Source organism: Lithobates pipiens, unplaced genomic scaffold (assembly GCF_037356315.1).
Source record: "Lithobates pipiens isolate NorthernLeopardFrog02 unplaced genomic scaffold, aLitPip1_a1.2 Scaffold_28, whole genome shotgun sequence".
NCBI lineage: Eukaryota > Metazoa > Chordata > Amphibia > Anura > Ranidae > Lithobates > Lithobates pipiens.
Window position 1 is genome coordinate 93,047,783 of NW_027507789.1, and position 24,735 is coordinate 93,072,517.

The following is a 24,735-nucleotide window of genomic DNA, read 5'->3' on the forward strand; positions in this document are numbered from 1 at the left end:
AGCCTATTACCATACCAGTCCTGAAAAGAACCTTTGTGGACCTAATAGTAACAGCTACTGATTAAACTGACTGTCCCTCACTGCCACACACAGCTTCCTGCCTGTCCCTATTTAAACTGACAAAACAAAGGCTGCTGGAACAATAACTTGAATAGCACTCAAAACTATATCCTGTACTACTTTACCATACCAGTCCTGAAAAGGACTTTTGTGGACCTAATAGTAACAGCTAATGATTAAACTGACTGTCCCTGCTGCACACAGCGTCCTGTCCCTCTCTCTACACTGACAAAAGACAGGCTGCTGCAACAATCACTAGCACAGCTGTGCCTCAAACCTATATCCTGAACTACACCTAACACCTATATCATGATACCAGTCCTTAAAAGAACTTTTGTGGACCTAATAGCTAGCGATTTGGGTCACTGAAGTCTCTCCCTGCTCCACACAGCAACCTCTCCCTATAGTGACATATGAAAGAATGTAAAATGGCCGCCGGATCGGGTCTATTTATAAGTTAGGGGGAATGTCCAAGTGTCCATGTGCTGTAATGTCTCAATTGGCTGTCCTGTACCCCATGATGGATGTGTCATAATAGGTCAAAGTTCTTTTACACAGTAAACACGGAAGTCCGCCGGGCGAATGGCGGCAATGGTCCGCCGATCTGGCGGACGGCGAACAGCCGAAATTCGCCGCAAAACGACCGCCGGGCGAACCGTTCGGCCATCCCTATTCATCATCTCCAATATATGAAACAAAGTTTATTTTTCTCTTTACCTAAATAGAATGGTTAAAAGAGCTCTCCTTATTTACTACTTGCAACCTAGAGTTGCATAATATTATCATTAAACAAATAAAGAGACTCATTCATGACTGAAAAGATAAAAAAAAATTCTACGGTTGATGTATTTATATAGGCTTTAGAAACAAAGTTTTAGAGAAGTCTAAGTTCTTGATAAAAGACATATCCCATTTACCTTTTTTAGATTAGATAGACTACTCTTTCAAGTATTGCAGGAATTTAATAAACTTCATTTATTTTTTATTTTTCTTGGAAAACCTATTATAGAGAATACTGTCATTAAGCCATAAGGGCTATAAACATGCATCCTAGCGTTTGTTTTTTTTCATTTATATTTTTTGTTTCTTGTTTAACCACTTAACAACCGCCCATAGCCGATTAACGGCTTCAGGGCGGTTGTTTAACTCTGAGAGGCCGTTAATTAACGGCCTCCCAGAATTCTGCTCTCGCGCGCCCCCTGGGGCGCACACACGAGAGCATCTATGACCCGGCGCATCACGGATCATGGTAAGCGGCCACTCATCGCGGCTGTTTACCACGTGATCGCTCCGTCAAATGACGGAGTAATCACTTGTAAACAAACCAGCGTCATAACGTTCCTCCCTCCCCCTCTCTGTACCGATCGGTACAGCGGAGGGGGAAGAGATCGATGTCAGCAGCGCTGTGGGCTGCATCTGCAGTGCCCACATCGCTACTCACCGAATTTAACCCCTCCATACCCTGGCAATAGTCTGCAATACCAGCTAATACTCTGCAATGCCAGATAATACTCTGCAATACCCACCAGTACTCTCCAATACCCCGCCAATATTCTGCAATACCTGCCAATACTCTGCAATACCCGCCAATACTCTGCAATACCTGCCAATACTCTGCAATACCCGCTAATACTCTGCAATACCTGCCAATACTCTGCAATACCCCCAATACTCTGCAATACCCCCAATACACTGCAATACCCGCCAATACTCTGCAATACTTGCCAATACTCTGCAATACCCGCCAATACTCTGCAATACCAGCCAATACTCTGCAATACCCGCTAATACACTGCAATACCCACCAATACTCTGCAATAACCACCAATACTCTGCAAAACCAGCCAATACTCTGCAATACCTTCTAATACTCTGCAATACCAGCTAATACTCTGCAATACCCACCAATACTCTGCAATACCCCACCAATACTCTGCAATACCCGCCAATACTCTGCAATTACCCACCAATACTCTGCAATTACCCGCCAATACTCTGAAATACCCCGCCAATACTCTGCAATACCAGCCAATACTCTGCAATACCCGCCAATACTCTGAAATACCAGCCAATACTCTGCAATACCCGCTAATACTCTACAATACCAGATAATACTCTGCAATACCTGCCAATACTCTGCAATACCCGCCAATACTCTGCAATACCAGCCAATACTCTGCAATAGCCACCAATACTCTGCAATACCCCGCCAATACTCTGCATTTACCCACCAATACTCTGAAATACCCCGCCAATACTCTGCAATACCAGCCAATACTCTGCAATACCTGCTAATACTCTGCAATACCAGCTAATACTCTGCAATACCTGCTAATACTCTGCAATACCTGCCAATACTCTGCAATACCCGCCAATACTCTGCAATACCAGCCAATACTCTGCAATACCCGCCAATACTCTGCAATTACCCACCAATACTCTGCAATTACCCGCCAATACTCTGAAATACCCCGCCAATACTCTGCAATACCAGCCAATAATCTGCAATACCCGATAATACTCTGCAATACCAGATAATACTCTGCAATACCCGCTAATACTCTGAAATACCCGCCAATACTCTGCAATACCCGCCAATACTCTGCAATACCCGCCAATACTCTGCAATACCCCGCCAATACTCTGCAATACCCGCCAATACTCTGCATTTACCCGCCAATACTCTGCAATTACTCACCAGTACTCTGAAATACCCAGCAAATACTCTGCAATTCCAGCCAATACTCTGCAATACCCGCCAATACTCTGCAATACCCCCAATACCCTGCAATACCAGCCAATACTCTGCAATACCAGCCAATACTCTGCAATACCCACCAATACTCTGCAATACCAGCCAATACTCTGCAATACCCGCCAATACTCTGCAATACCCCCAATACCCTGCAATACCAGCCAATACTCTGCAATACCAGCCAATACTCTGCAATACCCGCCAATACTCTGCAATACCAGCCAATACTCTGCAATAGCCCACCAATACTCTGCAATACCCGCCAATACTCTGCAATTACCTGCCAATACTCTGCAATTACCCGCCAATACTCTGAAATACCCCGCCAATACTCTGCAATACCTACCAATACTCTGCAATACCAGCCAATACTCTGCAATACCCACCAATACTCTGCAATACCCCACCAATACTCTGCAATACCTGCCAATACTCTGCAATTACCCGCCAATACTCTGAAATAACCCGCCAATACTCTGCAATACCAGCCAATACTCTGCAATACCCGCGAATACTCTCCAATACCAGCCAATACTCTGCAATACCTGCCAATACTCTGCAATACCCGCTAATACTCTGCAATACCAGCTAATACTCTGCAATACCCGCTAATACTCTGCAATACCCTCCAATACTCTGCAATACCTGCCAATACTCTGCAATACCAGCCAATACTCTGCAATACCCGCCAATACTCTGCAATACCCCGCCAATACTCTGCAATACCCACCAATACTCTGCAATTACCCGCCAATACTCTGAAATACCCCGCCAATGCTCTGCAATACCAGCCAATACTCTGCAATACCCGCCAATACTCTGCAATGCCCCCAATACCCTGCAATACCAGCCAATACTCTGCAATACCTGCCAATACTCTGCAATACCAGCCAATACTCTGCAATACCCGCCAATACTCTGCAATACCCCGCCAATACTCTGCAATACCCACCAATACTCTGCAATTACCCGCCAATACTCTGAAATACCCCGCCAATACTCTGCAATACCAGCCAATACTCTGCAATACCCGCCAATACTCTGCAATGCCCCCAATACCCTGCAATACCAGCCAATACTCTGCAATACTCTGCCATAAATTGCCATACCCAGCCATACTTGGAGATACCCTACAATACCCAGCCATACACGGAGATACCCAGCCATACTCGAAAATACCCAGCCATACTCGGTGATACCCTGCAATACTCAGTCATAGACGCACCCCCCTCACTGCCCTCCGGTGCTTCTACCAACTCGCCAATACGATCAAAGCCAGAATCTTTTTTTATTTTTTATTTTTTATTTCAGGCTTCCCAGCCTAGAGGTGAGATGTGGGGTCTTATTGACCCCCAGATCTCACTGTAAAGAGGACCTGTCATTCCATATTCCTGTTACAAGGGATGTTTACATTCCTTCTAATAGGAATAAAAGTGATCAAAAATTTATTTTTGGGGAAAAAAATGTCAAACTAAAATAAATAAAGTAAAATGAACAATAAAAAATAAAGCGCCCTGTCCCCATGTGCTCGCATGCAGAAGCGAACGCATACGTAAGCCCCGCCCACATATGAAAACGGTGTTCAAACCACATATGTGAGGTATCGCCGTGAATGTTAGAGTGAGAGCAATAATTCTAGCCCTAGACCTCCTCTGTAACCCAAAACATGTAACCAGTAAAAAAAATTTAATGCTTCGCCTATGGGGATTTTTAAGTAGCGACGCTTGGCACCATTCCACGGGCATGTGCAATTTTGAAGAGTGACATGTTAGGTATCTAGCATAACTTCGTCTTTCACTTTATGCAAAAATTGGGCTAACTTTACTGCGTTTTTTTTAAGCACAAAACTGTTTTTTCCCAAAAAAAACGCATTCAAAAAATTGCTGCGCAAATACCATGTGAGATAAAAATTTGCAATGACCACCATTGTATTCTCTAGGGTCTTTGCTAAAAAAAAATATATATATAATGTTTTGGGGTTCTATGTAATTTTTTAGCAAATAAATGATGATTTTTACATGTAGGAGAGAAATGTCAGAATTGTCCTGGGTGCTCCAGAACGCCTGATGGCGCTCCCTGTATTTTGAGCCTCTGTATGTGGCCACGCTGTGTAAAAGTCTCACACATGTGGTATCACCATACTCGGGAGTAATAGCAGAATGTGTTTTGGGGTGTAATTTGTGGTATGCATATGCTGTGTGTGAGAAATAAACTGATAATATGACAATTTTGTGGGGAAAAAAAGGAAAAAAAATCTTGATTTTGCAAAGAATTGTGGGAAAAAATGACAACTTAAAAAAACTCATCATGCCTCTTACTAAATACCTTGGAATGTCTTCTTTCCAAAAAGGGGTCATTTTGGGGGTATTTGTAATTTTATGGCATGTTAGGGTCTCAAGAATTGAAATAGGCCGTCAGTACTTCAGGTGTGATAAATTTTCAGCTATTGGCACCATAGCTTGTGGACTCTATAACGTTCACAAAGACCAAATAATATCCACCAATTTGTACTTATTTTTACCAAAGATATGTAGTAATATCAATTTTGGCCAAAATTTATGAAGAAAAATTACTAATCTGCTAAATTTTATAACAGAAACGAAGAAAAATTCATTTTTTTACAGAATTTTCGGTCTTTTTTCTTTTATAGCACAGAAAATAAAAAAACGAGAGGTGATTAAATACCACCAAAAGAAAGCTCTATTTGTGTGAAAAAAAGGACAAAAATTTCATATGGGTACAGTGTTGCATGACTGAATAATTGTCATTCAAAATGTGAGAGCACCAAAAGCTGAAAATTGGTCTGGTTAATAAGGGTGTTTAAGTGCCCAGTGGTCAAGTGGTTAACAAAGTGGTTCTCCTATTTACGGAAGTTCTGTGTGCCTCACCTAGTCTTCCTCGGATTCCCTCCCTCAATATGGGGGGACTCGACGAGGGCCTCTTGTCCCCTGTTAGGGGGTTTTACCCTTCACCATGGGTAAATTTTGAATACCTTCTTATTATATTATTAAGCATAGGTAATGTAAACTTATCTGTCTTTTTCTTCTTTCCTAATCTAGATAACACTGGACCTTTCTTTTTTGCCTTTTCAAGTCTGTATGGATCGAGAAATCGTCAGGTCCAAACAACAGGTGAGTGCTGCCTATTGACTCAGCTACCAAGGATCCCTTAAACATTTTATCTCTGAACGTACAGGGACTCAATGTACCACAGAAACGCACTAAAGCGTTTAGGTCATTCCAAGCAAAAAATGCACACATTATGTGCTCGCAAGAGACTCCATTTTACAGTAAAATCGACGCCTACATTTTTTTAGTTCATCCTATCCACAAATATTCATTGCAATACCAAACATCGTGGAACTCTTGTGGCTTTCCACCGGTCCACTCCATTCACAATTCATTCGGAAATTAAGGACCCGGAAGGAAGATATCTAATCCTTACGGGACACATTTTGGACACAGACGTAACTATGGTTTCATATTATGCACCTAACAAACAGCCAATTCCATTCTTAACACATCTATTACAAGTAGTTAATGCACATAGACTGGGAACAATCATTACATGTGGCGATTCCAACCAGGTTCTCCTACCATTTCTGGACAAAACACCATATACTCCACCCCGTAACCACTCTAAAATATTTCTCAACTCCTTTCCAAACACAATTTAGTTGATTCATGGAGAGAGAATAATCCAACAAAAAGAAATTACACCTACTTTTCACACCCTCACCAAACATTCAGTCGTATCGACCACATTTTCCTAACCACAGGAATGATACCTGAGAGTCTCTCATCAAATATAATCCCGGTCCCATGGTCTGTCCATAATGCAGTCCTAACAACTATTGCATCAACCATACCTAAAGCACAAGATAAAACATGGTATTTACCAGAGATATTACTTAAAAAACCCTTTATATTGTCACAAAATTGAACATGCTCTGAAAGAATATTCAACATTCAACAAAAGCCCAGAAATTTCCCCAATAACACTGTGGGAAGCACATAAACTGGTCTTGAGGGGAACACTTCAGCAGCAGTATGGAATACTCAATAGAGAATGAAGACATCTTGCACGTAAATTAGAAACACACTTTAACTCCTGTTTCATTGCTTTACAAAGCAATCCTAATCCAACTACTACAAATAATTTAGAGAAGGCACGCCTGGAATAAGATCTTTTTATTACAGAACCATCTGATAAATTACTGCATTATTATTATTATTATTATTATTATTATTATTACATGCTTTCTTCATGAAATCTAACAAACCAGACACATACCCGGCGAGGGCACTCAGATCAACAAATAACTAATTTAAACCAATTCGATTAAAACTATCTAAAAACATATATACAAGCAACCACCTTAAAATCGTTCACAAATTTTGTTCTCACTTAAAGCGGGAGTAAACCCGCTGAAGTTTTTTTTTTTTAAATAAAATATCAGGACCAGATGATTATTCTGCATTATACTACCACACCTTTTCAGACTCTATTTCCCCTATGTTGGTAGAGGCATTCAATGATTTTACGTGAAAATAAATCATTTAGACAAGAATCCTTATTGGCGATCGTATGTATGATTCCCAAACCCCATTCCGATGATACTTCTTGTACCAACTACTGACCTATATCAATGCTAAATCTTGATATCAAAATTCTCACAAAGATCTGGGCATCCCGTCTAAGTAGATTCATTGGCACACTTACAAATCGTGATCAAGTTGGCTTTATGCCAACATGACAAGCAGGCGATAATGTACGCTGAGCAGTTCTTTTAGCACAAATTGCCAAAACATGTCGCATTGCCTCCTGCTTTCTCTCACTTGATATTTGAAAGGCTTTTGATTCTATATCCTGGTCCTACCTGCAGTACACACTACAGAAGTGGAGTTTTGGCCCAAATTTTACTAACTGGATCTGGGCACTATATATAATAAACCTAAAGCATATGTTAAATATGCAGATTATAAATCTGATACCTTTAATATTGAAAGGGGCACTAGGCAGGGGTGTCCGCTTTCATCGCTGTTATTTGCACTTCTTATAGAACCACTTGCCCAACGGATCAGATCAGGCCAGATCCCACCATAACGGGTATTGAAGTAGGGGGATTTCAACACAAAATGTGCCTATTCGTGGATGATATCCTCCTATTTCTTTCATCGCCACAATTATCATGCACTAACCTAATGCCAATACTTGATGACTTTGCTACCTTTCATTAATCCCAAGAAATGTGTAGCACTAAATGTATCTCTTTCAAATTTAGAATTAAGTTCAGCTAAGGTAGGTCTCCCCTTTACCTGGACAGATAAATCCATTCCATATCTAGGAATACACCTCCCTGCATCACTCTTGGATCTTTTTTTTAACGAATTACCCTCCAATGTTAAAATAATATAACAAATATGTTGAAATCTTGGAACCACCTTCCTTTATCATGGTTCTGAAGAATCAACACAATAAAAATGACAGTCTTACCCAAATTATTGTACCTTTTCAGAGTCTTACCAATTCCAATTCCCAAATGGAAAGGTCAAAAAGGGGTAAAGGTGCGCTATGGACCCTAAATCTATTAAAAGTGATAAAATGTGATCAAGTGTAAAAGTGATTACGATAATGTAAATTAAAATAAATAAGTGAATAAGTGCCCTAGTGGCGAAGACAGGGGCTGCCACTACCTATTAAAATCACCCCGAGGGGTTAAAAATGTGTTGGTGTATCAAAGGGGTAGTAAACGGCGCACACCTGCTGTTAATATGTGCAAAAAGCCAATCAAGAAAAATTCAGTAATTGAAATACCATAAAAACTAAATACGTGATGATCGGTGAATAAACAATAATTTCATGCCTAATAGCATATTCATTAAAAAGTGCCAGATATAATACAAAGTGTTATTTGTGAACCACAAAAATTACCAAACCGTAATACTACAAAAACCAAAATTGTGTGTATGAAAATTCAAATGTTAAAATCGCATTCCTAAATTGTATGCGATTTGAAAATCGCTGAGTGGAGCTATATTGCAAAAGCGTGTTAAAATTCAACAGCAGAAAAAATAAATAAAAACAAAAAATTCCATCAAATAACAATCTAATGATCCGTGCGATTCTGAAATCGCTAGGTGGAAATAAATTGTAAATATATAGTGCAAGTCCCACAGTATGATGTTATAAGCGGAGCCAGAAGTAAAAATCAGAAAGAGATAATAAAAAGTCTTTAAAATGGAACGGAAGTGACAAAAAATGCTTCAGTGCTTCAAAATTTCCAGGATGATGACCGGTGCATTAATAGTAAAAATTCTCACTCACCAGCTCCCCATCCCCATAAGGGGTTAATGCGCCTCCACAGTGTGAGCCCCTGTGTCGCTGCTATAAAGCTGGTCCGGTTTAAACATCCATGGAAATCCTCGTGAAAGATAATAAAATGGGGCAGAACATAGTGTAATCCAGTTTAGAATAGTTTATTTAAATGTTAAAAACGCTACTCACATAAGTACAATGAAAACCGGCATTGAAATCATTCAAAACAGTGCTGTATATTTGAATTTGCCGCCTATGCCGCTGTATACGAGTGGAAACACCTGAGGCGTGGCCTCAGGTGTTTCCACTCGTATACAGCGGCATAGGCGGCAAATTCAAATATACAGCACTGTTTTGAATGATTTCAATGCCGGTTTTCATTGTACTTATGTGAGTAGCGTTTTTAACATTTAAATAAACTATTTTAAACTGGATTACACTATGTTCTGCCCCATTTTATTATCTTTCATGAGGATTTCCATGGATGTTTAAACCGGACCAGCTTTATAGCAGCGACACAGGGGCTCACACTGTGGAGGCGCATTAACCCCTTATGGGGATGGGGAGCTGGTGAGTGAGAATTTTTACTATTAATGCACCGGTCATCATCCTGGAAATTTTGAAGCACTGAAGCATTTTTTGTCACTTCCGTTCCATTTTAAAGACTTTTTATTATTTCTTTCTGATTTTTACTTCTGGCTCCGCTTATAACATCATACTGTGGGACTTGCACTATATATTTACAATTTATTTCCACCTAGCGATTTCAGAATCGCACGGATCATTAGATTGTTATTTGATGGAATTTTTTGTTTTTATTTATTTTTTCTGCTGTTGAATTTTAACACGCTTTTGCAATATAGCTCCACTCAGCGATTTTCAAATCGCATACAATTTAGGAATGCGATTTTAACATTTGAATTTTCATACACACAATTTTGGTTTTTGTAGTATTACGGTTTGGTAATTTTTGTGGTTCACAAATAACACTTTGTATTATATCTGGCACTTTTTAATGAATATGCTATTAGGCATGAAATTATTGTTTATTCACCGATCATCACGTATTTAGTTTTTATGGTATTTCAATTACTGAATTTTTCTTGATTGGCTTTTTGCACATATTAACAGCAGATGTGCGCCGTTTACTACCCCTTTGATACACCAACACAATTCCAATTCCCGCCTATTACCTGAGAATTATACAGAAAAAGGCAAATGCATTTATATGGGGTTCTTCTAGACCACATACACAGCAACACACTCTTTACCTCCCTAAATTAAATAGAGGTCTAGGTTGTCCTAATTTCGCATCTTGTTATAGAGCAGCACATATAGCATCATTAACTAAATATCATGCACTATAAGAATCCCCTCTATGGGTATCGATCAATGGCAAACCTGATTTGGCTCTCACCAAGAAATCGTAGAGGGTTGCGTAATCTATACTTTTTTTCCCCCTTTTTTATAAGTGATTCTGTTCCCTCTGTTCTCAGCTGCATAAGAGCTGGGAGAGGAGCAGAAACAGTACAATGAGCTTCCCAGTGAAAGGCTGTGCAGGGGAGGCATGTCAGGACATGTCTGATCATTGGAGGAGAGCAGGCTCAATTCCCAGCACAGCTAGAGAACTGGTCACGCTGTGTTCTCATGCTTAGCATGGTCAGCTTTTTAATGGGAAAGTAGAGGAACTGGCAGGAATACCAGGGATTTCACACAAAGGAAGTGATCCAATGAGAACAGAATATGTTTTCATGTGAGTACATGGTATAGCAGGCACAGAAATATGAAATGTTGGGATAACAAACACTTTAAGTTAAAGGGGTTATAAACCCTTATGTTTTTTCACCTTAATAAAATTAGAAAAATAAAATTTATACATTCTTTCTAATTCTAACATTTGATGGGCCAATCATTTTCTCAGAATTTTTTCACTGAATTGCAACTTTTTTACAATCATTTTCAACATTGAATTTTAATTACATTTTTCCAATAATTTGCAACATTAAACTTGTTTTTTTTTTTTATTTTGATTGATTTCTAATTCCCCTACTGCTCATGTGCATTTCACTTAATTTTTTCAAACAAGTGACCTGAAAATGATTACAAAGATAATATGAACATTTTTCCCGTGTTCATTTATTCATTTCTGATCATGAAACAGAAACCAACTGTCACCGTAAGCACAATCACTATATGAAAATTGGACAATCAATCTACGACTTGATTTTTCATTTGATTTTCCATCCAGGTTTGGCTAGTGTAATGATTAGAAAAATGAATGAACATTCTTACAATGTTCTTACAATGAAAAATGTTGAATGAAATTCCAATAGTGTATACCCAGGTTTAGTTTGAATTTAACAGCAGTTTTTATAAGTAATGTCAAAGAAAAGAGTTGACTTAAAAATCCATTTGCACAATTCACAAATTTATGTTTTTCTAATCCACCTGAAGCTGGCTTTACACCAGTAGAATTTTGTTAAATTGTAATTTTCTGAATTTTTGTTTGATTTTCTAAAAGTCAGTAAGGTAAAATGGACATTTATTTCAATAGCAGTTAAGAGAAAATGGATGGAAATTTTTATTGAATAAAATTCTAACTACGACTGTAGTTTTTATTCATAGATATTGACATGTTTAATATGTCTGAGACTTCATACAAAAAACAGGTCTGGAGAAAAATAAAAGGGACTTCCAACAAAATTAGTTGACTCAAACACAGGAAGAATTCTCTAATGCTGTGTACACACAATCAGACTTTCCGGCAGACTTGGTTTTTCTTCCCAAAAGTCAGACGGATCTAGAAATAGAACATGTTTTAAATCCTGGTCCACCGGACCAAGTTCCTATTGGGAAGCCCGTTCGTCTGTATGCTGGTCTGATGGACCAAATACGACACAAGGGCAGCTACAGCACCTGCCCGTGAGAATGTTTCCAGCGCGATCCTATCACGCTGGTTCTCGGCTGCAGGGTACTGTACATCTCGCTTTGCTGCAAGTGCGAGAGGGAATGCCCCTCCAGGGGAAAACCAGGCCCTTAGGTCTGGTATGGATTTTAAGGGGAACCCCCTATGCCGAAAAAATGGCGTGGGGTCCCCCCCAAAATCCATACCAGATCCTTATCTGAGCACGCAGCTCAGCCGGTAAGGAAAGGGGGCGGGGACGAGCGAGTGCCCCCCTCCTGAACCGTACCAGGCTGCATGCCCTCAATATGGGGGTGGGTGCTTTGGGGAAGGGGGGCACCCTGCGGCCCCCCCACCCCAAAGCAGTTTGTCCCCATGTTGATGAGGACAAGGGCTTCTTCCTGACAACCCTGGCTGTTGGTTGTCGGGGTCTGCCTGCGAGGAGCTTATTGGAATCCGGGTGCCCCCTTTAATAGAGAGGCCCCCAGATCCTGGCCCCCCACCCTATGTGAATAAGTATGGGGTACATCGTACCCCTACCCATTCACCTGGGGGAAAAAGTGTCAATAAAAAAAACACACTACACCGGTTTTTAAAGTAGTTTATTAGGCAGCTCCGAGGGTCTTCTTCCGATCTCTTGGGTCTTCTTCCGACTTCTCTGTTCTTTTCGGTTCTTCTCCCGGGCTCTTCCGCTATCTTCTACTCTTTTGCTGCCACACAACACTCTCTCCCGCTTTAATGCCGTGGGCACGGTGCGCGCCAACTTATATAGACACAAGGGATGGGGTCACCGGGTAATGTCACCCAGTGACCCCGCCCCTTATGACGTCACAGTCCTGGGGCATGCCGGGACTGTGAAGTCATATAAGGCAGTTGTTGTGCACCGTGTCCACGGCATTACAGCGGGAGAGAGCATCTTGTCAACATCGGAAGAACAGAAGAAGGAAGAAGAAGAAGACAGCGACGAAGAAGAAAGCCGGGCCACCACTAGCAAAAGAGCGGCAAAAGAGCAGAAGTCGGAAGAAGAGCCGGAGCTGCCTAATAAACTACTTTATGCAGTGTGTTTTTTTTAATGATACTTTTTCCCCCAGGTGAAAGGGTAGGGGTACGATGTACCCCATACTTATTCACATAGGGTGGGGGCCAGGATCTGGGGGCCCCCTTATCAAAGGGGGCTCCCGGATTCTGATAAGCCCACTCCCACAGACCCTGACAACCAATGGCCAGGGTTGTTGGGAAGGGGCCCTTGTCCTCATCAACATGGGGACAAGGTGCTTTGGGGTGGGGGGCCACAGGGTGCCCCCCTTCCCCAAAGCACCCACCCCCCATGTTGAGGGCATGCGGCCTGGTACGGTTCAGGAGGGGGGGTGCTCGCTCGTCCCCGCCCCCTTTCCTGACCCGCCGACCTGCGTGCTCTGATAAGGGTCTGGTATGGACTTTGGGGGGACCCCCACACCATTTTTTCAGCGTAGGGGGTGTAATAGTAACTTTTCTGTATGCTATGCACACAGCCCCATCTGCTGCTGTGCTTCCAATAAGCACCCATTTCCATCTTAATGATATAATACTTTAACCTTCCATCCCATTCATCCCAATGACCAGACATCCCCAATGCAACCTACATCCTCATTTCAGCCTGGCTGCTCCTCAGCCAGGCCCCTCTGGTTCCCCATTAAAAAGCCATCACCAGCAGTCTTACATTCTCCAAACGGTCAGCATCTATGTGCTCTCGCACCTCGACCAAAACTTTATTTACCTTTACACTGGAAGCCACACCCTGGAGGGTTTGCCTCCAACAGCTGAACACCTCCCACAAAGGGTGTGACCTCACAGCAGTAACACAGGATGTGAATGCCCATATAAGGACAATAAAATACAATACAATTCAGAAGAAGGTACCAATCACAGACATATATACATTCAAATAGTCAGTGACGCAAACTGACTAAATGCTTTCAATGATGGAAACCATACAAAACCAATGAACGATGACTATAATTCCGTTGATAGAAATCCTTAATATATATATTGTTTCAGAGAACAATGTATACCTGGATTATTCTACACCTCTTTGTGGATGGAAGGCTATCAACAGATGTGCACTGCTCATCTCCATGTGGTGATCAGACACAGCAGAGACAATGTGCACACATCCGCCTACAACCAATCCAGAGTAAGCATATGCCCTCAGACGATCGTCTGTACAGTGTACAGGGGCCCTTTTGCTGATGGACATACCCCCACTCCGCAAACACCTTTTTCCAATACCAAGAAGTTATCCACTACCTAACGGATCTCAACCAGCGTCAGTCTGCCCCAGTCAGCTCTTTTAGAGCGGGCTGGGGGAGAATGAATACAGGAGGACTCTTACGACAATACATATAATAAATACATCTAAAATTTTCCACAACAGCGGTGCCCCTTAAAATCCATACCAGGCGACGGGGCTCACAAGGTGTTAACTTCGCTGATGATGAAAGCTGCGAGATTGACTTCCCTTTCTAGTCCCTTCATACCTGGGGTCATATTCAAAATGAACGGACTTTAGTCTGTGTGTGGGCAAGTCCGTTCATTTTGAAAGTCGTTGGAAGTTCGTCAGACCTAGTCTGCTGGAAAGTCAGTTTGTGTGTACGCAAGTCAGCTCGTTTTGAAAGTTCGTCGGGAAGACTGTTGGACCTAGTCCGTCGAAAAGTCCAGACGTGTGTACGCGGCATAACAAACAATTTTTTTCGATTTTCAGTATGAAGGTTTGAACAAAATTCTACTGGTGTACAGTATCTCACAAAAGTGAGCACACATCCTCACATTTTTGTAAATATTTTATTATATATTTTCATGTGACAACACTGAAGAAATGACACCTTGCTACAATGTAAAGTAGTGAACGTGCAGCTTGTATAACAGTGTAAATTTGCTGCCCCCTCAAAATAACTCAACACACAGCAATTAATGCCTAAACCATAAGAAAAGTGAGTACACCCATAAAGTGAAAATGTCCAAATTGGGCCCAAAGTGTCAATATTTTTTGTGGCCACCATTATTTTGCAGCACTGCCTTAACCCTCTTGGGCATGGAGTTCACCAGAGCTTCACAGATTGCCGCTGGAGTCCTCTTCCACTCCTCCATGACGACATCACGGAGCTGGTGGATGTTAGAGACCTTGCACTTCTCCACCTTCCATTTGAGGATGCCACAGAGATGGGGTTTAGGTCTGGAGACATGCTTGGCCAGTCCATCAGCTTTACCCTCAGCTTCTTTAGCAAGGCAGTGGTTGTCTTGAAGGTGTGTTTGGGGTCGTTATCATGTTGGAAAACTGCCCTGCAACCCAGTTTTCAAAGGAAACGAATCATGCTTTGCTTCAGTATGTCACAGTACATGTTGGCATTTATGGTTCCCTCAATAAACTGTAGCTCCCCAGTGCCGGCAGCAGTCATGCAGCCCCAGACCATGACACTACCACCACCATGCTTAACTGTAGGCAAGACATACTTATCTTTGTACTCCTCACCTGGTTGCCGCCACACATGCTTGACACCATCTGAATCAAATAAGCTTATCTTGGTCTCATCAGACCACGGGACTAGGTTGCGGTAATCCATGTCCTTAGTCTGCTTGTCTTCAGAAAACTGACAGCCATGCAGACCAATTTGATGCAGTGTGCGGTGTATGGTCTGAGCACTGACAGGCTACAGGCTGACCCCCACCCTGTCAACTTCTGCAGCAATGCTGGCAGCACTCATACGTCTATTTCCCAAAGACAACCACTGGATATTATGCTTAGCATGTGCCCTCAACTTGTTTGGTTGATCATAGCGAGGCCTGTTCTGAGTGGAACCTGTCCTGTTAAGCCACTGTATGATCTTGGGCACCGCGCTGCAGCTCAGTTTCAGGGTCTTGGAAATCTTTTTATAGCCTAGGCCACCTTTATGTAGAGAAACATTTATTTTTTTGACCAGCATGAGAGAGTGAGAGTGATAACACCAAATTTAACACACCTGCTCCCCGTTCACACCTGAAACCTTGTAACACTAATGAGTCACATGACACTGTGGAGAGAAAATGACTAATTGGGCCCAATTTGGACATTTTTACTTAGGGGTGTAATCACTTTTGTTGCCAGCGGTTTAGACATTAATGGCTGTGTTTTGAGTTATTTTGAGGGGACAACAAATTTACACTGTTATACAAGCTGTACACTCACTACTTTACATTGTAGCAAAATGTAATTTCTTCAGTGTTGTCACATGAAAAGATATAATAGATATAATAAAATATTTACAAAAATGTGAGGGGTGTACTGTATATGCAGCTTTTTAAATCTGCCCATATATTCTCCAATTCAGTGCTGTCCTAAGGATAGAAACAAACAGGAGGTGTGGCTTGACTACTAGCACACAGAGGAAGTGTATGGATGACACTGGAAGTCATCTGAGCCAGCGTCTAGGCTATTACAATTATAGCTGTAAAGGGTTCCCATGCATGATAATTCATATAAAACCAAATTGACTAGGGTTATTCTGAACTATCTTCAGGTTACCACATACACATAAAGTTATCTAATGTACAAACTACAATATTAAGCAGCACATTGTGTAGGATTTCTAATGAAAGATGAATGTCAGTCTAATTTCCAATCTAATTTCCAGTCTGTATCCATTTATATCTGTGATTTTACAGTTTACAATCTGTAATTGTCTTGTTTTATTACAGACAGGAATTGTGATTGTCTGTACAGCACAAATAATTATTTCTGGTTTACAGAATCATATTGTAACTTTTGTAAATAATTTAAACTATACATAAAGAGGGTGGTCAAATGTAAGCTAACAATTCCAGTTAAGTACATTTTCCCGCAACATATACTCATCCCTGTACCTCTTTTGTGTAACTGGATCAATAGGCAATTGACCAAATAATTCTATTCTGTTTTTTCTAATTTATTATATTTATTATTATAATTAAAAAAAATTGTCTCAGTGATGCTTTGCTAAGGTGTTGGTGCCCTGCACTCACTACAGCTGTTGTTTGGTACAATTATCTACAGGAAGCCTTTTAAGCAGCAGGCCCAATCATAATAATATTATGGATTAAGAACAGTACACATATTGGATGGGACATTCGATTATGCTAATGGAGACAGACTAGTAGACCAATGGGGGAAACATGCATACTGGTAAAGTTCTAGAATGGGAATGGGATCTAAATGAGCATCTAGATATATGTTGAGTCTATGAATATTTTTTATCAGTGTACCTTGGTCTCAGGGAGTCCACACCCTCCACTGCTGCTGGTCACAGGCGGCTGCTGCTCTGAATTTTGTGGATTGATTTCCGTTATTTCTGTCATGTTGTCCAGGGAGTTCGGCAAACAGTTCGCTAATGTCAAAACAGCTTTTTGGGTTCAAAGATGTGAAATGCTACTATTATCTACAGACTTAGATACCGTGCAGTGTTATTATATTTAAGTGCGGTGTGCCGTGTCACCTGCCACGGTATTCAGTGTGTTGATCTCATTCCTCTTGACTTGGTTAGCAATCAGCAATATAAGCGTGCTCTGAGGATCTCCTGTTAGGCTGTGTGACAGTTGAGGAGCTCTTTTTCCCTTACAAACACAAATTCTTTAAGTTTCTTTGAATCTTGTCTGTGCTGTACTCCTGGTTAAATCTTCAGCACTCTCTTTGCCTGCCAACGGTTTCTTGACTGCTGCACCTTGGGGTTCCCGTCCCACTCTCTGAATTGCAGTACCTAACCTGATGGACAGCAGAACCCTGTATCAATCTCAGTGCAGTGCCTCTTCAGATTGCACCAGTTCTGCCTAAAATGTCAATACTTTAGCTGCATTCCTCTGTGTGTGATTAAACAGCGGTCAGGAATAGCTGCAGTCTGTCTAATCCCCAGAACTGTCTTCTGTTATACTCTTTATGTTGCCTCCACTGCAATCTCTCCCTCCCATCCCCACTCCCCCCACCTCTCTGCTGCAGACTCTGTATCTCTCCTCTGTTCTCACTGCTGCAGTCTGTCTATTCTCTTTCATTGAGGCAAATCTTTCCCTGTCTCCTTTTTTTCCACTTCACTTTTGTCTCTCCTAATATGATGATGGAATTCCCTTTTCTGCACACTATTGCAATTTCCTACTCTGACTGTCACTCTGTGTTTGTCATTCTCTGCCACTCAGTTATTCTTTGTGTCCCTGGTTTCTTTTTTTATCCCTCATCCCCTCCTCTGTCTTGCAGTTTCAGTATTATCTCTCTAATTCTGTGTGTTTCTATATTTCTGTAGGTCATAGCCCCATTGTTTGTTCCTTCTATCGCTCATAGCCTCATTGTCTGTTCCCAGCAAGCCCCCCACCCACCTATCCTTGCTCCTAGGCTCCTAGTGCTTGTCCTCCATATGTCCCACCCATAACATTCTTTCTTTGCCTTTCATATGCAAATTTTTCTACCACACCTTTTATTGTTATTGGCTCCAAAATGAGGGTTGGGTTTAGGGCTTGTGCAGTGTGTCAATATGAATATTTTAGGTAAGGAAAGTTTCCCTTTGCAGAATAAAGTGTTACAGAAATACAGCAGGGTCTACACTGACCAGTCATTATATGCTGATCCCTGCACATCCATGTTCTATCGGGAATTTCTGGGTATACCATGAAAGCTTGTCCTGAAAATGTAACTTAGTACAGATATAAAAAGTATAAGAGACAGTACTCAATTGTGTTGGTGTATAGGGACAACTCTGGTCCTGATTGCACAAAATGTTACCATTTTTCCCAAACGAGGCATTATAAAGCAGAACAAGCAAATATCACACTTTTTAAAGTTGTAATTATAAATTTAGTTTCAATATGCTAGTATAAGCTTCATGCCAAAAGCTCTCACCCAGTTTCACTTATTAACAGTATACCATATAGTCAGTATTTGCGACTTAAACGTAACTGCAGCAAGGACCAAGACTTTCAAATTGCGGCTAAGGATCTTTATTGCCGTTTAAAAATTTGAGGCTACAGTCATGCCTGCCTCAAAAAGGCCTATAATCGTGTTAACGCCAAAGATAGGAACTCTTTGATTTTTTCCTCTAAACGTTCAAATAAATGTGATACAGTAAAGCCCCATACACACTATCAGTTTTTCTGCTGAGTTTTTCCTTCAGATTTACCAAAACCATATAATATGAGGTCAAATCTTAGTAATTTCAATTTGTATGCAATCGGGCAGGCCCTTCTACTACATGGTTTTGGTAAATCTGAAGGAAAAAGTCAGCAGACAATGTGATAGTGTGTATGGGGCTTTAGAGTTATTACTCGTTACTCTAATCAACATATGGAAATCAAAAAAAATGTAAATAGGTTTTGGCCACTATTGTCGGCAGATCTTATTGCTAGGAAGTACATCAAGTTCCCTGAAGTTACCTTTAGACGAGTCCCGTCACTTAAGGACCGTCTTGTCCATAGTCATTTTGATAGCAGTAGTTCAATCAAGAGACAAGGAAATACTGGTACCTTGCCATATTTGTCAGTACATTGATTGTAGGCCTCGATTTAACAGCAATTGGCACTCTATAAAGTTTAGAGTCACCTGCCAGACACCAGGTATTATTTACTTGGCACAGTGTCTGTGCCGCGATTTCTATATCGGAATAATGAAGAGACAATTTTTTAAGAGGATTAGAGATCACATTAAGCCGATAAAAATAAAAAGATGCAATCAGTTGCTATGCTGGTTTAAATCATTCATTCAATCCCAATGTAATCAAATTCTTGGCATTAGAGCATATCCCCTTGGACTCGGGGGGGGGGGGGGGGGGGGGGCAGTGTGGACAGGACACTGCTCCAACTTGAAGCCCGATGGATATATGATCCGAGAACCACTGTTTTCCCAGGGTTCAATGAAAGTTTGAGTTTTAAGCCCTTTCTTTGAATTAGTATTATTATTTTCCTTTTTCTGTGTCCACTTCCTCCCTTTTTCCTTCCCCTGACTTTCATGCTCTTTATGTTTATTTATGTGGACCACCTTCATTGCTTGTGTATTATATAATTTATTTTTTAATTTATTTTTCCAAGTGGTCTGTCATTTTTTTCAATAAATATATGTATTATTTGTTTATTGTAGATATTTATTTTATTAAGTTATATGATTTTCCAAAATTTGCTTAATTAATGTGTTTAACCTTGACATATCTATTTTCTGTATTGATTTGTTTTTTGTTGGCACTTTGTCAGCTTTACACCTCTATAGTTATAGCATGATGCAGCTTGTTTTGAGTCATGCCTTTTCCTTTAAAAATCCCCCCTGTCCTTCTAGCTTGCTTTTTTACTTTGTCCGCAGGTTGTCCACAGCCTTTCCACCTTCCCTTTCCACAGAGTGTGTTCATTATGCATCATACAGACACCCAGGGTACTGGGTGATATTTATACCAGTGCCCGCTTTAGCGCTGCTCTTCCCGGAGCCCAATCTCCCTGGGTTACGTTTGTACTATGTTCCCCTTCACAGCATTCCATCCTGCTGTTGTTTACATCTGCTACTCCTTTCCCATTGGCCGACGGGTAGTGGGGGCGGTATCCTCTCCGATTACGATGGATGTCTCCGTCGTTCGGTTTGGTATTCCACCCCTCCCCGCATTGCCACTTGGGTAATGTTGTTTTTGGGATCTCCTTGGCCTTCGGGGCATGCGCATTAGCGCTGTCACATCCGCATCGAGCCGGTGACATCAGACGCCAGCTCGAGCTTATCTGTCACTCTGTTCAGCTAGTGCTGGTGGGAGTGACTTTATCATATTGAGCTGATAAGATTGGTGAGTTTTTGGTCTAATTTCTATCTTCTAGATTTTTGTTTTTTACACTATGGGAATTTTCAGGCCTAGTTCAATACTGGCCTTACAAATTATACTATTATAAATTAAATTTATTTATTTTTTGTTTTTTTTGTAGTGTTCCCATTCACTCTTTATCGGCAATGTTCAATTTGACATTTCGAGTCACTCTCCTACCCATGACTTGCTAAATAGCTTTTTAAGTAAGTATGGATTTTTATTAATTTAGTTATATATTCGAAAGCCCAGGCTATCTATATTATATAATTTTTTGATAATCAATCAATTTTTGAATAGTCAACATGGATTTTTGTCCATCCTCTGCTGCTTTTATCTGGCAGCAGAATCTACTATCTTGCTTATACATACCTCTTTTGTATGTTCTTTTTTTTTAGCCTAGTCCTTTTCTGCTTTCTATGACTGCATGGAATACTTACTGTGGGTCTTGCTGGCAGGTGTGAAACTTTAGGCGGTGGTTGACATTGGGTGGACACACGACAGGGGGTAAGCGTGGCTTTGGTGGTGTTGGTCTGACAAAGTGTCCTTATATTATTCCAATAGTTGTTTATTTTATATAAATTCTTTTTTTTCTCTATTTTCATCTTTGTATATTACAGTGTCTGTATTGTTGTATTGCACATCCCCTGAAGAAGCAAATAGCAAAACATGTCGGGCTAGTGTGCAATAGATGTTCTTTTACATCCATCCATGATCCCTAAAGATTGTCTATGTAAACCATTGTAAATTTTTTTGCATTGTTTCTCTTGCACAACGATTTTAATTCTGATTGTAATAAAATTGTATAAAAATGTTTCTATATATTTACTTTGTAATCGTTATTTTGCACCGTTAAAATCCCTTTTTTCTATCTCTCTTTACTACATTTTTCAAATTTGGGATGTGGTACCAACCTTAATGGGTGTTTTTCATGTAGCTGGACCAAACTGAATCTATGCTAGTATATGGTTTTGAAGTATCTGCTGTTTGTATTTATAACATTCAAATTTTGCTTCTAGATTAGGGGTCTGCATGCACTGGTACACCGAGCATACCTAAAAATTCCAAAGATAGCAATGTAGGGTTTTGAATGATTTGTTTTTGGTACATGGGAAGCCTTTAACCATCTTGAGCTGGTGCTATAGCCAGATGATGGCTACAGCGCAGGCCTTAATTGCCTGGACAACGTCATATGACATTCTCCCCTTTGCATGCTCCCCATGTGCACTTGCGAGCATGCATTGGGGAAAATTTGTGATGCCCTTGTCCCTTGGACACAGCCAATCACAGTTTGCGGTAAATGAAATCTGTTTGAAATCCCCATGTCTTACTCTCCTCTGACGCTGACAAGATGGGCTGGGGGGATCTTGATTGATCAGCGCCAACATTAGAATGCCTCCTAGACGTACATTTACGAGGTACGTTTAGGAGATCAAGCCACAGGGATTTAAAATCCCCTGGCCAGTAAATCAGCGACCCAATGTGCCACAGCGGGTTATTTCGGGGCTCCAGGTCAGCTGGACTGGGGAGGGGACCCAGTGTAATTTCACCTTACAGATTTTCTGCAAAGGGGAACTTACCCTTTAAGCTATTGAAATTAAATGTTTTAGGACTATAATAAAATAGTAATCTGTTTTACCTAGCAACCTGAGATTTTTGGAATATGCTGACATAGATACAGTCTTCTATTGTGTGAATTTTGGGGAAATTCGATAACATCAAAGTTCTTTTTTTTTTTGAACATTAAGCCATATTTTACTCTCAAAAAAATAAGATAAGTACAGCACCTACTGACCCTCAGAGGCATACCATGGACACCCAAAGGCAGGGAAGGCTGACATTTTGATCTTGGGCAGATCTTAGGCCAGTGAAGGGCTGTGCGGTCAAAGAAAAATTTTCTCCAGTTAGTTTAAGTATATTTTTGAATACTTTATTGGAGAACTCACTCAGAATAACGTATAGAAGGTATAGAGCTAAGAACATCCGTAGCAAAACTAGATTAGAACAGAACTCCAGACTCACCAGTCCCTTTCAGTATTCCATGGTGCAGAATCAATAAGAGCATAGGCTGCCACTGGGTATTAGAGCAACAGCTGAATAGGGATAGACATAATATCTTCAGTAGGAGAGACACCAGACTTGCTCCTTAGGTCCTTTCCAGTAACAGGTACCTCCAGTTGCCATTCAGCGTCTCTGATTCTCCTCCTCAATGTCAGGGCTGGGCTCAGCCCTTCCTTCTCTGAGCTGGCCGCTCAGCTGTCAGCTAATTGCCAGCTCCCATCTCTCTACACAGTTAATCAGTTGTTGATGATCCTGCTCATCAGTCCTGCCTACTTAAGCCCTCCAGCCCAGAGGAGCTCTGCCTTCGCCTTGGTCACATCACAAGAAACTATCTCCTGTGTTCCTGTTTAAACACTACTTTGATCCCTGACTTCTGGCTTGGCTGACTATCTGTTTCGGTGATTGAACTTTGACTATGTTTTGACTATGTTTGTTCTTTTTACTTTTATTATTAAACATTTCATGGTTTCTGATAGTAGTCAAAGGCCTTGAATTCAGAAGATATAGTCAATGCACTTGTTGGTAATATTTTTTCCAGATTGGATGACCAAGATCACCGCATGGATAAGTTGGCCTCCATCAACATGGGGACAAGGTGCTTTGGGGGGCTACCCCCAAAGCACCCTCCCAATGTTGAGGGCATGTGGCCTGGTATGGTTCAGCAGAGGGGGCACTCTCTCGCCCCCCCTCTTTTCCTGCGGCCTGCCAGGTTGCGTGCTTGGATAAAGGGTCTGGTATGGATTTTTGGGGGGAACTCCATGTAATTTTTTTTTAAAAATTGGCATGGAGTTCCCCTTAAAATCCATACCAGACCTGAAGGGTCTGGTATGGATATTTGGGAGGAACCCCACGTCATTTTTTTTTCATTTGACACGGGGTTCCCCTTAATTTCCATACCAGACCTAAAGGGCCTGGTGATTGAATTTGGGGGGGGGGGGCACGCATTTTTTTTTTATCAATGACTTTCAATGACTGTATTACCGGGAGCCGACAATTCATATAGCCGCGAGTGCTTTTAAATTACTTTTTTTCCTTCCGAAATTACACTTTGTGCAGGGATAGTTCTAAGCACAGGAAACATGTGCCCCTTTACAGGCATACTATACACACCTCCTAGGTACGAAATTTAAAGGAATATTATACTTTTATTCACTTTAAGCATTATTAAAATCACTGCTCCCGAAAAAACAGCCATTTTTAAAACTTATTTTTGCATTGATACATGTCCCCTGGGGCAAGACCCAGGTCCCAAAACACTTTTTATGACAATAACTTGCATATAAGCCTTAAAAATTAGCACTTTAGATTTCTCCCATAGACTTTTAAAGGGTGTTCTGCGGCTTTTCGAATTTGCCACAAACACCCCAAATTGTTCACTGTTCAGCGAACAGGCAATGTTCGAGTCAAACATGAGTTTGACTCGAACTCGAAGCTTATCCCTACATGGGAGTACGGAATGGTATGAGAGCCTGGTAATGAGAATCCTGATGCTGGAATTAGGGGATCTTCAGACAGCAAGATGGTAGACAGGAACACAGGCAATGGGTGCTGAGCAGGAGCAGAGCAGGCAAGTCCGGGTTCAGCAACCGGCGGGCAGCGAGGTACAGAGGAGTACGCAGAAGTGGAGTCAATCAGGCCGAGGTCAGGTTCTGACAGTACCTCCTCCTCAAGGGCAGACTTCGGATGCCCAGTTGAACCAATTTGGAGGCATGAGAGTTCTTGAATACCTGTAAAAGTTCTCTGGTGTGTAGGTTACGCTCAGGTTCCCATGAATTGTCTTCGGGACCATACCCTTTCCACTTAATAAGGTACTGGGTTTGATTGCGTCACCTCCTACAATC

The 24,735-nt window shown here is 41.2% G+C and overlaps 1 protein-coding gene across 1 annotated transcript in view; it reads right to left on the reverse strand.

The window, feature by feature from the left end:
* STAC2 (SH3 and cysteine rich domain 2) overlaps nucleotides 1–18,394 on the reverse strand; it is a 1,207,844-nt gene extending 1,189,450 nt beyond the window's left edge. Inside the window, exon 1 of the mRNA XM_077459468.1 lies at nucleotides 17,289–18,394. Within this exon, the coding sequence (XP_077315594.1) occupies nucleotides 17,289–17,381 (93 nt within the window). The 5' untranslated portion in view covers nucleotides 17,382–18,394. The remainder of the gene's footprint in view (nucleotides 1–17,288) is intronic.
* Nucleotides 18,395–24,735: the final 6,341 nt, after the last annotated feature.